Below are 17,061 nucleotides of genomic sequence, written 5' to 3'. Positions count from 1 at the left end.
CTTCATGAGGATAGTGCGCCGACCACCATGGAAGGCGGACAGCCGAAGTATACTTTAGGCTATATTGGCTGTTCACACAGAAAGCATTTTTTCCCATTGTTTTCTTTGTAAACATGCACAAGATGGATGTGTTTAAATGCTGCTCCTGCAACTAGTGAGTGCTGCTAACTGCTAACTATGAATGCTGCATTCAAGTTAAAAGATGTTCAACTTTTAAAAAACATTTAAAAAAAGATCTCTTGACCTTGCAAATTTTTCTTTCCACTGCCCTCGTTCTTGCTTTTTTAAATGCAAAAATGCATTCTGTGGGAATGGCCCCCTACTTGAAAAATTGTCTTTTGCTGCGTGACATCCCGTGTTTTTAAATGCAAGTTTTGTGTTAACGGCCCTTTAGTTTTAAATCAAAATTTTACATTTATTATCACATTAATGATATCATTCCATCCATCTCAATTCTGTTCACACATGTTTGCCAATCCCCAGTGTCCATCACATGATAATCTCAATGGCCTTGGTATTCACTCAGTCTTGAGAAGTGGTGTGCTTTGAGAGAGTCTATACCGGTACACCTCTTTAGGTTGATCCATGCCGTAGAATGTTCAGAATATATAAATATAACCGATTAAGAGCAGTTTGGAGTAGATGTTTCGAGAGGAAGTGTGCACAGGGAGGTGTCGTGTATGTGTCAAACACAATGGATGAGTCAACAGTTGCCATGTTTGATTTAGTCAACATCCTCTCAGGCAAGCTCCTACACATCTCCGCTGGCAGAACTTCCGTTTGGCTCCCCATGCTCAAACTTACGCACTGTAAAATGAGCTTTCCATCCACAAATTTTGAAAATGCAAGATCTCTTAGCACAGCAGGGCCACCAATAAGAGTTGAACCTTTTGGTTTGGATGTTGGTTGCACAAAGGATATAAACATCAAATTATACTATTTAACTCCAGCTGTAATTATAACAGTAATAATTAATGTGCACTTTTGCAGTTCTTTGCTCTCTAAATGCCCTTTCGCACCACATTAAAATATTTTTTCACAGCTCAGTGAACTGAATATTACTCTTGTTAATGCAGAGGAAGCCTGAGCTTCAGCAACTAGTTGACATGTGAATTCATGGTTTAGATGTAATTTGCTCTCATTTCCTCTCAGTGTTGCTTTCCTCCGTTGCTACAAACTTTATTTCTGCATTGGCAGTGCGGGAGGCAACACTGCTGTCCCTCACTTTGTGTCTGAAGAGGAAGGGGAAGGTCTTCCTGAAAGACTTGCGGAAGCTAGCGCCCATAAAACCATAGACAATAGGGTTGATAGAAGAGTTGGCATAGGACATGCAGTTAGCCCACGTCTTGATCTTATATGTTGCGTAGTTGGCCTTGAAGTTGGGGTAGAAAGACTGGAACAGGACAAAGATCTGAATGGGACCCCAACAAATGGTGAAGAGGACAACAATGACCACTACCATTTTGGAAATCTTACTCCTAATGGAGATGGTTCTCTCTGAGAGCAGGTGGACCTGAAACAAACAATGTTTTGACAAGATTATAGAAGGGAAATGAGTCTGATATGTGCTTTCACTTGTTATGTGAAAAATAATCTATTATCTTTTATATATAAAGAGAAATTTCTGTATAACTGTATGACAAACATAAGAAGGCTAGGCAACTTAGATCACACAGAGTAACACCAAAATGTGTATTTAATGTGTAGTGACATTTTCTTTATTGCTTTCCACCTGATGGTTACACCATATTATTGATATCCTTATTTGTCACTGACCTTCCTATATTCTTGCAAAATATGAAACTGTTGCAGTTTTAATAAATAAAACACAATTTCTGGTGTAAAAACTATTGAGTTTGACCTGAATTACTAAAATAGCTAGCATATTTTCTGGATAAAGGTTCCACAGTTGAATCATTATTCATTATTACATGTTGTGAATTTGTCGGCTATGAAAATGGACCGTATAGGCCATTGCAAATAATTTTAAGTGAAGATCAAGTGGCAAAGAAGATAATAAGAAACAAAAGCATTAATTAGAAAAAGGTTATTCCACATTATATTTTCAATCAGGTTATTCAATTATATGGAGACGAATGCCACACTTAACCACACACCAACTATAGAGTTTCATTCCTCAAAACTCACTATACACGAAAAAGTATTTTAAGACATGTCGGTTAAACATCTGCAAGCTAAAAAGCAGTATGGTGACTCAGGAACTTTGAGTGAGTGAGAGGTCACTCAGCCGTAATGTGGGGAAAAGTCTTTTTCTCAGACAAGATAGAGCTTTTAGGAGCTTTTAGGCTGAAATTCAAAGCGAATATGTGGCAAAGCTAACATTTCCCCCCTTCTCAAAGAGTCACTATATCTACAGCGAAGTCTGGTGATTAAAACTAGTGACTGGTTTTCTTATCAAAGGGAAAAGGTGACTGTGCAAAATATTGGAAAATACAGCACATCTCAGTGGCACTACTTGAATATTGGAAGCACAGGTGCAAATCTAAACCCTGTCACAAATATGTTTTTGAAGGCAGCATACATCAATCGGCTCAGCAGTTGGTGAAAACAATAAAACAAAATGATAAAATCTATTTATAAATGTCCATATATTTCAACATATGATTCTGTCAAAAAATAAGCTATTTAATATATGACTGGTTATGTCTCATCTATCTTTAGACATAATGTTTATGGTGCTTTGGAAACCAGTTTCTTTACAGGGAACCTTTACATACAAACGTTATGAGAGATATCAGCCACTGCCTATGTGAAACTGACCACACTTACGTCAGATGACTTGTGAGAATGCTGTTTGCTGTGAAAATTACCTTTACAAAATATTAAAAGTAAGGATTATATACTCTTTGGTCTTGATCGAATTGCTCCTGTTTGATCGATTGCTGATTTCTGCCTTGCTGCTGGTCTGCGTCTGTAAGCTCTGTATAGTTTTCTGTTTGAACCTCTATTTACTATCATTCCTTGCTGTTCATATTTGCTCAATTTAACTTATTCATCAACATATATTAGAAATTGTCTAATATTGCTTTTCTCATTAATCTGACATCGCTAGCTTTTATCTAAATCATTATCGCTAGCACAACACGCTAGTATCTCGCTAGCCTGTTAACCTGCCATCTGTGCTTGCCGTCTTTCTTTCTTTTTTTGCTCTCGCACGTTCGCGCCTTTTACGAGTCTATCAAGCAACTAAGGTAACTAGAATCAGTCAACAAACACGGTGAGTGATGTCTTCTGTTAAGGGCCGTACACACTGGGACGAATATCAGCCCGTTATTCGCTAGCGTTTTTCAACACGTTTTTTGTGTTCAGACTCAAGCGATTTTCGCTGACGATGAGCTGAGTGAACATGCAAATTCATTCCCTGACATGAGATGGTGCTTAATGTAAAACAGAAGTATCCAGACCCCTGGATTCTGTTCCATTTTGTTGTGCTCTCAAGGGTTTTTTGAACCAAGAACACGAGCTGTGTGAATGACTCCTTACCAAGCGCAGTTGTAAGTGTTGTTTGGTGACTCGCGTTACCTGTAGTAGCAGCTGGGACTCATTTCGATGGGCAAAAACATGAAGGTGGGATGTCAAAGCTTATGTTCTGACACCAACGAGACCAGCAGCTCTACATTTATCTTGGCTTGCATCTTCCTCGTCTTCTTCCCGGCAGTGTGTAGACGCTACTTGGCGTATATCTTCTTCGCCGTTACGTATATGTGCTCGGCAAGACCGTTTTGTGTTTGAGCGCCCCCAAGTTGTGTTTGCTGTAACTTCAGATGCTCCAGACACGTGAGCAAAAGCGCCAATCTCATTGGTCAGATAGTTTTTGACGCGGCGCGTCAAACCAAAAAAACAAACCCGAGGCGTTTTTAAAAAAATGACGCTTTTACGGTTGCCGTTTTTCGCGTCGGTGTGCACACTCACATTGGTGCCCTTTGTTTAATCACGAGGCGTTAAACGTCGGCGAATATCGCGCGCGAAATTCGTCCCGGTGTGAACGGGCCTTTATTGTCACTTGCACTTCGTGTCACTTGGTATAGCATTCTCTGTCAGCATTACAGCATTTGGATTTTCATGTGATAAATGCAGGGAGACAGTCAGGCTGACGGAGAAGATTTCAGAACTAGAGACACGCATCCAAACTTTAATCGAGGATAGTAAGAGTGCAAGGGCTTTAGATACTGCTTTGATGTGACTAGCTTAGTGAACTCTGTACATTGTTCGGTTTCCGGCTGTAGAGCCCATGCAGCAGGGCAATTGGGTGACCGCGAGACGCTGTAGTCGCAGGACAAAACACTGCTCTTCCGTTCCGATAACAACATTAAACAGGTTCTCCCCTCTCAGTGAAACACCCACTGAGAATCCTGTTGAATGTACCCTAGTTATTGGCGATTCTATTACACGAAAATAGAGACACCAGCCACCATAGTCATGTTTGCTGGGAGCCAGAGCGCCTGACATCAAAGCAAATTTAAAAGTGCTGGCTAATGCTAGTTGTAAATTCTCTAAGATTATTATTCACGTCGGCACTAATGATGTTCGACTTTGCCAGTCGGGATCACCAAAATTAACGTTAAAGGAGTATGTGAACTTGCAAGTACGATGTCAGGCACTGTAATTTGCTCTGGCCCCCTTCCTGTTCGCAGGAGTGATGAGGTACTTAGTAGACTCTCCTCACTCAATGGCTGGCTGTCTAAGTGGTGTCCGCAAAATAACATAGAATTCATAGACAATTGGAAACGTTTTTGAGGCAGACCTGACCTGTGGAAAGAGATATTATTCATCCCTCCTGGGTTGGTGTTGCTCTTCTCTCTATTAATATGGCACATAGTCTTAGAGCTCAAACATGACAATCTGGGGCTCAGGTCAGGAAGCAGATCTACTGGCTAAACCGACCGTCTGCTAGCAGTCTCACGTCACTGAGGTCAGATAAACTATTTCCCATCACATATAACCCTTTACCATCAAAAAAGAACTGGTTCGGAACTGGTGCTGGTTAAAAGTTGGTTCGGAGTTGGTTCAACTTGCGAACCTTCTCAGAACCGGTTTGTTTTTCCACTGACTAGAGCGCCCAGCGAACGACATCGTTACATCACTGTGTACGTCGCTATACGTCTCAGCTAGAAACGCTTGCAAGTACAACATTACTTTGGGATTATCTCTAACTCGTGTACCAAGAAGGCTTTAAAAACAATTGAAATATGTAACTCTTTTAATCTTTTCCTTTGATATGTAATCTTTTCTGATTAGTTATGTACCCCTGTCTTGTGTCTTTTTTCTTTCCGGTTATTTGTTCTATATTGTGACTGTTTTCTTCTTTGCTTACATAATGTTTTCAATAAAAAAAATTTAAAATAAAAAAAAGCTAGAAACGCTTGCACCAACTTCAAGCATAACAATTACAATGGCGGACTACATCGTGTTTGTGCAAATGTTTCTCCTGGCTTTGCGGTCAGAAAAGATGTTTAGAACACATCTAAGGCCCCGTCCACACTACTGCGTTTTCGTTTAAAAACGGAGACCTTTTGCTACGTTTGCACCTCCCGTCCACACTAAAACGGGAAAAACGAAGACCCAAAACGGAGAAGTTTAGAAACGCTGCAGCTCCGTTTTTCGTTTTGAATCTCCGGAGGGCGTTTTAGTGTAGACGGGACAAAACGGAGGAGTTTAGAAACGATGACGTAGAAGGTCACGCTCGGCTCTATGATTGGGTGTCATCACCCATGACGTATCCTTCCCTGATTCGTCAGCCACCCATCACATGTCCCGTCACCGGAAGAAAACAAACAAAAACATCCTGGACTACGTAGCTGATGTTAGTGAGTGCAACATGGATAACGAATTACAAGCGTTACTGACTTTGATGTCTTTGTTAGCAGCTGTTGTGCAAGCAAATTCTGCATTTTACAATGCTATAACTGCCTACATGCGCCGGAGGCAAACTATTATTCGAGCGATCTATGACAATTCCCGTGTGCAGCGGCGGTCCATGAAAAGAAATCTCTGGTCTTCAACATTTTCTAATCTTTGCAGAGGTAGCTAACGTTACTTGCTTCCTCATCAAATCTGAGGAATAGTCCATCCGTTTCCTGTTTACACCGGCACGCGCATGCACAGTGTTGGAGAATGGTCACGTGATCCGAGTTTTCAGTCGTTTTAATGTGGACGGAGATCAATTCTAATACGCAGCTAAAACGCTGGTGTGGACGGAGATCGTTTTAGTTTTAATTCTCCGTTTTTAAACGAAAACGCAGTAGTGTGGACGGCTAAACCCGGCCCCGACGTAAGCATGACGTGGTAAAAGAACAGTTCTCTGGTTCTAGTCCAGCAAAGAGTTGGTGCTGCTTTGGAACCAGTTTTCCTGGCCGAGAACCGGTTCTTTGGCTGTCGAAACACAAAGAACTGGTTCGCGAGTAGGTACCTGCTCCGAACCGGCTCTCAAAATGCTTTGGTGGAAAAGGGGTAATAGAGACTCTTTCACCTAGATATCATCATATAGAGATTCTGTCTGTTCCCTGAATTAGTACATACAAAAAACTCCCAAACCCATTTAAGGGTAAAAAATTAATTGATGTTCAACAAATAAAAAGCAGATATAATACGACAAATTTGATTCATTCATTGCTATAGGAGAGGAAGAATTTTCTAAACTTGTTAAATCATCTATATCGACAACATGTTAGACCCTATACCGACTAAGCTGTTAAAAGAGATGCTTCCAGAGGTCATAGATCCTCTTCTTAATATCATTAATTCATCTTTGTCATTAGGATATGTACCAAAAACTTTTAATCTGGCTATGATTAAACCTCTTGTTAAAAAAAACCCCGCAACTTGATAGTCAATTACAGGCCGATCTCGAATCTACCTTTTCTGTCAAAGATACTAGAAATGGCAGTATCCTCACAACTATGTTCCTTTTTAGAAAGAAATGGTATCTGCGAGGATTTTCAGTCAGGATTTAGACCATACCATAGTACTGAGACAGCTCTCATCAGAGTCACACATGATTTGCTCTTATCATCCAATCGTGGTTGTATCTCTCTATTACTGTTACTCGATCTTAGTGCTGCATTTGATACTATTGACCATAACATTCTTTTAAATAGACTTGAAAATTATGTTGACATTAGTGGAATTGCATTAGCATGGTTAAAATCATACTTATCTGACCGTTATCAGTTTGTAGCAGTAAATGAAGAGATGTCTTATCGATCAAAAGTTCAATATGGCGTACCACAAGGTTCAGTACTAGGACCGTTGCTGTTCACTCTGTACATATTACCCTTATACCCTATATCATTAGGAAGCATGGCATTGGTTTTCACTGTTATGCAGATGAAACTCAGCTCTATATTTCTTCACGCCCTGACGAAACTTACCAATTCACACAATTAATGTAATGCATAGATAATATAAAAAAATGGATGACTAGTAATTTCCTACTACTTAATTCTGAAAAAACAGAGATTCTAATTATTGGACAAAAAACTTCCTCACATACTAACCTAGAATACTGTCTAACACTTGATGGCTGCTCTGTCAAGTTTTCGTCGTTGGTTATGAGCACAGTATGTGCGAGCTCTTGCTCGCGAGCTCTAGATTCCGGGAGATTTGAACTAATTTGCGGGCATCAGGGAGCCGCTTTCAATATGCAGGAGACTCCCGGAACTTCCGTGATGCTTTTCTGCTACAACCTCAGGCCAGCAGCGACAGTTGGGAGTCTCCGAGGCCTTTGCGAGAGGTGCAAAGTACCAAAGAGGCAGCGATCAGTGACGAGCACTTACTGACAGCGTGACTCGTTATTTGGTTGAAGAAATGGTAAGTTACCATTCCGTACCGTTGAGAAGCCAGCGTTCAAAGCCATGCTACAGGAATTTGATAAGCAATATGAATACGGGGGCTAGGGTCGGTTAACCGAAAACCGCGAGATTTGTTGCACCGCGGTTAGGAAAAATCCCATACCGTCACAGCCCTACTCTCAACTATCTCCCTTTCTACAGCTTTTCTTCAAATCTCTCAAATCTTGCTCTCTCTCTCTACTCCCCCATCATGTGTGTATACACCCCCTACTGCGGATTGGCTACAAGTTTGTTGTGGTGCTCGGTCAGATCCACTTGCAACAACAATTCTCAGAAATCACTCCCTGCACCTTTAAAAGTAGCATTTACAGTAATTTATTTATTTATTTATTTATGCAAGGCACTGTCTTTTATTTTACCAAATAAAAGATTAGTACTACAACTACTTTGTCTTTACTGTTGAAGAGAAGGAAAGAAACAAAGATATTTCATAACCTCTCGTAGCACACCTGAATTATAGATTAAAGAGTGTATAGCCTTTTATATAAATATTCAGTGGAGTGTCATACCTGATGGCTGTTATCCACTGGTTCTACTGAGGCCTGTCCCACTCTCTTCAACATGAAGGAATAACAGAAGGAGATGGTAATGACAGGCAGTAGATACACAGCTATGAACTGATAGAGGATGAAAGCCTTCTCAGTGGCCTTTGATGGAAACCTCTCCATGCAGTATTTTCTTGGTCCATACCAATAGCCGTCCTCAAGCCTCTGGTACAGGAAGATTGGTATGGAAAGAATGAAGGAACCTTGTTGTATAAGAGAGGGTAAGATGAGAATTTAAATGCTTGTTCATTTTCAATCTTTTAAATAGTATTCTGAGTGATGAAATGCAGTTGAGTGCTGTCATGCACTTTTGTTTAAAAGCATAAATGTGAAGCTTGAATTTTTGTTGAAGCTTTTAGCCTACATTAATTTTTCAGTAAAAATAAAGTTTGATTTTTGAGCTGTATTGTCTCAACTGTTCTTTTGAAGTGAGGCTACTTTTAGGTGGATGGACCTCTGGTTACGTTATCGATGTAATTTGGTATCCTTGTGTGAACATGCAAAACTTAAACATATTTATGAATTATTTATATGTATACTGTATTGTAAAATGTATAGTTACATTTTACTAATATACAGTACATCTACATTACGTCGAAAAGGCCGACATTATGGGATCTCACTTGGGAGCCCAATCATCTATAAGTGGTAACAAAACAAGCCAATGGACATTGGCGAGTGAGATTTGCATGGCAATTCGAGTGGTTGTTTGTCAGTGCTCTGCCAATCTGCCTTCATTCACGTGAGGAGACGTTATGTCACCTTCATTTATATGGTGCTATTCTGTGTTAGAGAGACTGCAAACTCAGCCGTGTGTTTTCGCCATAAAAAGCAAACGTGCTGTGTAGTGATTACACCCCTGGGCACTCTTGGCCCTATCTGACAGGCACTGCCTTACATTTCTGGTCCTTTAAGCTCGCTGAGGCAGTGTTCGTTGATGATTCATGTTCTCACTGCGGGAACATGACCATTGCAATGTAAAGATTGAGGCTCCGATGCCTTGAAAAAGGTGGAGTCCCCTCTGCTATACCCCATTCTAGTTTCTCTGCTCCACAGAGGACCCCTTTGGTTAATACACAGCAGTGACGTGCGGTCTGGGTAGGCAAACTAGGCACTGCCTACCCTGCCAAAATTCAAAAATAAAAATGTTTATTAAATAATAAACTTGTATTTGTATTTTTACTGTTTATTCTTGTGATTTATATATGCAATATGGGTGTTATTCAAATAAGGATTCTGAAGGACTCGTAAATGTCTCGATTTTGCCTTGACACAGACCATTCCTTTGGTTTGCTTTCAAAGGCATACGAGTACAAGGTCTTTCCCTTCGGGCTGTCCCCGTCCCCCTGCGTCTTCACAAAAGTCACGAAGCCTGTCCTTGCCCCGCTATGGGTTCGCATAACACGCATGTTTGCATCTTGATGACTGGCTCATTTTAGTTCACTCTCAAGACTTGTTGTACATGGTGCTCAGGCACCTCAACCATCTAGGGCTTTAGGGTCAACTGGGAAAGAGAGCAACATCTCCCCTATGCAGATTATATTTTTTCTCATTATGGAGTTGGACTCGCACAACATGACAGCTCGTCTCACGAAGGAGCGTGCACGGTCAGTGCTAAACTGCCTGAATTTAATCAGGGGAAAAATAACGGTTCCACTGAAACTATTTAAGATGCTCCTATGGCACATGGCATCCTCAGCCGCTCGGATTGATGCATATGAGATTGCTTCAGGAATGGTGGCGCTATGGCACACATCGGGTGATCATTATACCGATCTGTCGTCACACTTTCAGCCCGTGGTCGGACCTTGCCTTTCTATGGGCCGGAGAGCAAGCCTTTAGAACAAGTGTCCAGGCACGTTGTTGTCACAACAGATGCCTCCAGAACAGGTCAGAACGATGTATGCAACGGACTCTCCTGGACAGGATCTCGACTGCAGTGGGAACATCAACTGCTTCGAGTTGCTAGCAGTACTGCTGGTCCTGCGCCGGTTTCGAATGTTGTTGCAGGGCAAGCACATGCTGGTCCGGACAGACAACACAGCCATTGGCGTGTATGTAAATCATCAGGGTGGTCTACGTTCTCGTCGCATGTCCCAACTCGCCCGCCATATCCTCTGGAGTCAGTAGCGGCCCAGGTCGCTCCGTGTCATTTACATTCCAGGCGAACTCAATAATGCAGTTGACCGGCTCTCATGCTCCTGGGAGAGTTGAGACTCCAACCTCAGTTGGTCCAGCTGAGATGGAGCAGGTACCCTGTTTGCCTCTCCAGAGTCCTCCCATTGCCAGCTGTTCTATTCCCTGACCGAGGGGACCCTCTGCACGGATACACTGGCACACAGCTAGCCCCGGTGCCTATGCAAATATACGTTTCCCCCAGTGAGCCTGCTCGCACAGACACTGTGCAAGGTCAGGGTGGAGGGGGGTAGGTCTTGGAGTAGGAGGGGTGGTTACAAGTGCCCTGTTTGCTCTGGCACACCCCACCTGGCACACCCTGGATGGAGTTTCCTCCAAACATCCTTCGGCAGTGGACGCAGTGGAGGCGTCCAATGCCACGCTCAGTACACAAGATGCAAGCCTAGGTAGTCAGCCCCTGTACTGAGCTAGATCCCCCATATTCTTCCAAGGCATGGTTTCCCTGTCGGTAAACCCGTGTCTTTCCTTGGGCAGATTCCCACGTCTTTCCATCGGTAATGGTTCCATCCCTGACTGTCTAGGCAGGACCTACCGCAGAGATCTTCCACAAACCTGAATGAGTGAGTTGCCAGCAAGCTTATATACCCCTTATGTCTGAGAGAGTGGCTTGCCATGCAAATCTCACTCACCAATGTCCATTGGCTTGTTTTGTTAACACTTGAATGTGATTAGGCTCCCAAGTGAGATCATATAACTTCAGTCTTTTCTACGTAATGTCTCTGTTCCCTCCTTCAGGGAATGAGGCTTAGAACTGTAACTGAGACGATATCAAGGCTAGAATAAAGAGATTCTGTTTTCATACAGAACATGTTTTTGTGATCCATTGTGCTGCTTTTTAATTGAACTCCAATGCAAACATACGCTAGATGGACGTTTTTGATAGTTGCGCGGCTAGATTTTAAGACTTGTAACGGCTTGCACACCACACTGTGTCTAAGAAATTTTTTTATGCGGCTTGAAATGCTGCCTTCATTTAATTTAATAAAGTGGACTAATTATTGCAGTTATAGCGAGAATACAGCCTGTCTGTTATATAAGTGTAGGGATGGTGTCACCTTTATTGATATTAATGACATTATAGCTATGTTTTGTATATAGTGTATAATTCTACTAAATGGCTTACCAATCCAGATACAGATGCTAACAATCATTGCGACACGAGGGGTCCGATGGTGCAGGGATTTCAGAGGATACACAGTCACATAGCAACGGTCTCCACTCATCGCCGTAAGAGTGATGCACGTTGCCTGTACGGTCACCTACACATTGCCAAATCTTTTGTCATCATGTGTTCATATCATTATCAGTAAATGCAAGACAGACATGCCCCAGAGAGCTGGAGTAAACATACAAAATGGATTTAAGTAATCTAAAATCTAGCACATCAAAAACACATAATGCTTTCAATATAGGCCAGTCTTTAGCTCATCGCTTTTTGAATAATTCTAGACAGAAAAAAACAGTCCCATTCAGTTGTGGTTTTGTCTGGTGAATTGATTGAACTGAAGGGCCTGATTGCTCATCTTAAATTTAAAGAATCAGATTGGAGGAGAGGCTTTAGAGAATAAAGTCAACCATTGTGCTGAGTGTTTTATGCAAGCTTAACCATCCCTTAGCTCTTTGATGCAACAGGTGTGAACAAAGAGCTGTTCCATCCCATCATCTTTTGTATAAGGTATCTAATGATTAAACAAAAAAAGGTGTGCGTAGTCTCAATCTGAGGAAGCCTGTGTTTATGACACTAAAAGCTTCATGGCTAGGAAAGACCAAAACCACAGTAGGCTGTAAATACAACTAAGAATGAAGACTTTTGAATTAAGCATAGACTTTCAGTAGATTTTCATGTACAGACAGTAACATTTATTTGACTTTCAATTACACTGCAACATTGCTTATGTAAGTGAATTTACTTCAAAGTATAGATGAAACAAATAACTATTCATATGTTTAATGGGATGACATCCCTTTTGTTGCATATTCTTTTTTCTTTTCTCATGTTTTTAATGATTCTATAAAAATACCGTGTCCTACTTTTCTCTTTGGCCAATGCAGTCTCTCACGAAGCAGTGAATAAAGATTGACTCACTTCTTCTATTATCTACATGAAAATTAGGGATGAATCATAATGTTGAAATGCCACACAAAAGAAATTCTTCCTCCATGTATACCCAAATGTAAACACACACACCTTGATATTCCTCAGAGCATTTCTACTCAATGATGGTTTTATGTTATGATGTATATTCTGTATGGCTGTTATAAATGGAACTGTTTTGGTTCACAGAGGATTACTCTTATATGTATTGCTGCTGAGAGAGACCACTTGCCAAGCTCTAATCTACAGTTGCTAATTTTACAGTAGTTACTCCAAAACACATGGGGTGCCAGCACTTTTAGCCCGCATCCCCATTGCCTATAATTAAAATATTTAGCTCACCCATTGTTGGCGACTTGCATTAAAAGCCCGTCTGTTACATTGTTCACAATAGTTTTAGCGCCAAATAATTTAAAAAAAAGTATAGACTCCTTTCTGTCGTTTCCTTTTACCTATTTTTTTTACCAACCCCACTGAGAAAACGTGCATGTGGTGACGACATTTCTGCAAAATTATGTCATGCTGCTTCTTCCACATTTTGCAACACTTTCAAAGTTAAATGGCCAGTTATTGGCACCAAAAGGGCAAACAGATGAACGTAAGTCTATAGCAAAGTATGATTATGTTGGTTGTTGTATGTATCGCAGCAGTTCGGAAATGAAATATCCGGTGAGTGGTCCTAAAAGGTTAATGTTTGTTTAAAAAACATGCTACCTAATCTAAAACCCTTCCCTAAGCCTAACATATAGTCTTAACAAAAGAAAATATAAGATTAAAAAACCCATTTGCTGAATGCACCATTACATTTTAGCTTGGTTCTTTTATTAGCAAGCTCTTTTATTCAGACTGACAAGAAAGTTTATTACGCCAGAAAAGCCTTATACTACATATTGTCACGTTTTCTATGTGTTTAGTTATGTTCTGTGATCTTGTTTCCCACTGTCTTTGTGATTTTGGTTTAGTCCTGTTAGTTTTTCACGCTCCTCGTTTGTGTTCAGTTTCTTCACCTGTGTTCTTAATTATCCCATTAGTCCCAGTTCTTTTAAGCCTTGTGTTTTCCCTCAGTGTTTGTTGGTCGTCGTCCTTGTATGGTTGTGTTACTGAAGTTCTGGAGTTTTGTTCTTTTGTTCCTTTTTTCCTGTATGTTCCAGAAAGCTAAATTTGTACATAAATCAACTATACTGCTATTCCTGTGTCCTCTTCTTCAGCTACCTGCACACAACCTGACACATATGGAGCTGGTTAAGTGATGCAAACGTCAAAATATTTTCATTTAGTTTTGAATTCATGCATTATGGTACATTATGGGTTATTGTGCCAATTATTTAATTATTAAATGTAAATTATTGTGCAAGGAAACACTCGGAAATAAGTCTTTATTAATCAATAATCTGCCCCTATGCATAATTTTTGTGAAAATAAATCAAAGCTGTTGGTGTTTCACTGCCACTAGTGGACATTTTAGCTGGACACTGTATTGAATTTTATGTAAAGGTAAAGAAAAAATGTAGGTAGAGGCACATTTTTTAAATTAGTCTAGGTTGTCGTTTTTATACTTTTTTTTTTTTTTTTAATCAGAGTTCCTGGAGTGGCACTCTCTCTTCCAGACAGTCAGAATGTGCTTGTCCAGAGATGTACATTGATTGTGAATAAGGTGAGGAAATCAGAAAATGTGCGATGATTAATCTCTACACATCCCATATACCAAAGCAACTACTGTATGTTTGTTTCTAAATGTATCTTGAATTTTTGACAGCTCTCTATACAGACTCAATCTAATAATACATTTTTTATTTGTATTAAAAGATATGCAAGATACTTTTGCAGTATACAACTAAAGTATTTCTATACAAGACAAGACAAACATTTTGGTCATGAACATTTGTGTCCATCTTCGGCCATCCCCAACTCTACAACACGGTGTGGCTTCACTACCCAACACTGATTTTCTATTAAAAATAGGGACTATTGTCTTAATCAGTGTATAAATCCATTTATTTGTGGTTGACTGCCGGGTACCGTATTGAAATTACACATTTATTCCTCCTACTTTGTACTTCACAGAGGCTTTGTCGGTGTGGTCATTGTCCTCAAAAACATTCTGAGATGATGCAGCAGAAAAACATTTGCACTACAAAAGAATAAAGAATCTTGTTTTTGAACACTACTCTGTGTTTCCTTAGGTGCTCTTCTTACCTGTTGGAGAAAAGCAACAAATTTGCACATGAAGTCCCCAAATATCCAGCCAGGCAGGGGGTAGAGAGTAGCAGTGAACGGCACGCAGCATAGCAGAAAAATGATGTCAGTGGCAGCCAAGTTAGCTGAGGAATTAAATATACGAGTAATGAATGATCTGTCTCATCTGAATAGGTATGCAAAATTGAATGTGCAATGTGAGATGGCACTGTTCGTATTATTGTTATCTCCAAGGGGTTCAGGGAATCTGCCAATTCTTCAAATATTGTGAAGTTAAAACAATCTTAAGAATAATTGGAGACAGAAATGGTGGAACATGCAAGTGAATGAAATACAAAGTTCTCTCAGCAACACTGAAAATGGATGTTAATCTGACTGCCTGTCGTGCTATGGTTGATAAAAATCTTCACTGCAAAAAAGACTAAAAGTACAAATACAGTAAAATTACAAATACTAAAATACTAACATATAGGCTTTGAGTGATTGTGACTTTTTTATTGAGTCATTCAAGTTACAGCAATTTTAGGGCATTTCCTAGCCTCGCAATCTTGCTCTAGAGGTCCTTATGGAGTGTTCCTTGAGATAATGTAATAATTATTTGTTACATGACAACACACCATCCTGTGGCTAATGAATAATTTACCACAAATATAATGTCAATAAGAGTTTGAACTTCAATTTGTTTCCTGTCACAGCAATTCCTGTGCAAAATTAGATTCATCTCACTGTGCTTGTATAGAGTACTAAATAATCTTATTAATTACTTAATTTTTGATAATAATAAGTTATGTATAGCTCCTTATATATAAAATGAAGTTCAAAGTAAAGTAGGTCTGAGCATCATGTTTATGCTCAGTGAACAAGGAAACACTTGGAAATAAGTCTTTATTAATCAATAATCTGCCCCTACGCATAATTTTTGTGAAAATAAATCAAAGCTGTTGGTGTTTTACTGCCACTAGTGGACATTTTAGCTGGACACTGCATTGAATTTTATGTAAAGGTAAAGAAAAAATGTAGGTAGAGGTACATTTTTTTTAATTAGTCTAGGTTGTCGTTTTTATATATATATATTTTTTAATCAGAGTTCCTGGAGTGGCACTCTCTCTTCCAGACAGTCAGAATGTGCTTGTCCAGAGATGTACATTGATTGTGAAGGCAGTTCAAAGTAAAGTAGGTCTGAGCATCATGTTTACAAGAAAGCAAGCATAAAAACAAGAAGAATGATTAAAATAATTTGAAAAAGATCCAGAAAGCAACAAAAATAATACACGTACAATAGCTTATATTATTCCAAAGCAAAAAAAATGTCTTTAGAAGCTTTTTTAAAAGTGTGAATGCTTATAGAGCTTGTCTAAGCTGGTGAAGGGTTGTACAGGAAAAAAAGGGAATTGTCTGAAACTCACCAATGTAAAAGTTAGTGGCCGTCCTCATCTGTCTGTGCTTGGAGATGACATATATCACCAGTGAGTTCCCGATCAAGCCCAGCAGCATGATGAGGGAGAAGAAGAGGGGCACCAGCCAAGCATCCGTCAGGAAGGGGTGCTCCTCGTCCTCAATATCCTCCATAGAGGAGTTTCCAATCGAGCTGTTCAACAGCTCACTTGAGTTCCAGTCTTCACTAGGAAACATGATTTTAGACTTAAGAGAGACCTTAAAGCAAGATGAAAAAAGTAAAGTTTTTTCTTTTTAGCAGTGACAAAATCCTCATCCCCACTAATCCAAGAAATATTAAGAAAAAGCCGTCTGATTCTGGTGTTGTACTGTCATAAACCTCATACTAGTCACTGTGGGAGATTAGTAGGTTGACGGTTATTTGAGGGAGATGATCACTGCAATTTGTCTGACTTCTCTTCAGCTCTTTAAAAAAGGAGCCCTGCGAGCAGTATCCACTCAAAAACAGAGTGGTTTCGCTCCCATTGGCTTTATACAGCCTGAACACACGTGGGCAACAGTGAGAGAATGTAGAATGAGGAACTGATGTCAGGTCGCCTAGCAACAATTTTAGGTCTATCTCTCTCTCTCTCTCTCTCTCTCTCTCTCTCTCATTCCACTGTTTTATGTGCAGAGAGAGTCAAATATAAATGGTATTTACCCTGCAATGTGCACACAGCCCTGTGCAATCAAAGAGATCAATGTGGTACAATTTGTTCTATGA

At 40.1% G+C, this 17,061-nt stretch overlaps 1 protein-coding gene across 1 annotated transcript; it reads right to left on the bottom strand.

The window, feature by feature from the left end:
- Positions 1-554: 554 nt before the first annotated feature.
- kiss1ra (KISS1 receptor a) lies at positions 555-16,535 on the bottom strand. The gene is made up of 5 exons (XM_077231406.1): positions 16,310-16,535; positions 14,904-15,028; positions 11,736-11,871; positions 8,381-8,619; positions 555-1,513 (listed from the first exon to the last, which is right to left on the bottom strand). The coding sequence occupies exons 1-5, from the start codon at positions 16,533-16,535 to the stop codon at positions 1,139-1,141; spliced, it is 1,101 nt and encodes a 366-aa protein (XP_077087521.1). The 3' UTR covers positions 555-1,138.
- Between the last annotated feature and the right edge of the window lie 526 nt (positions 16,536-17,061).

The sequence above is a fragment of the Siphateles boraxobius genome, unplaced genomic scaffold, assembly GCF_051911475.1.
Source record: "Siphateles boraxobius isolate OS27281-9 unplaced genomic scaffold, OSU_SipBor_1 1, whole genome shotgun sequence".
NCBI lineage: Eukaryota > Metazoa > Chordata > Actinopteri > Cypriniformes > Leuciscidae > Siphateles > Siphateles boraxobius.
The sequence above is the reverse complement of the archived record's forward strand: the minus strand, read 5'-3'. Positions and strand labels throughout refer to the sequence as shown.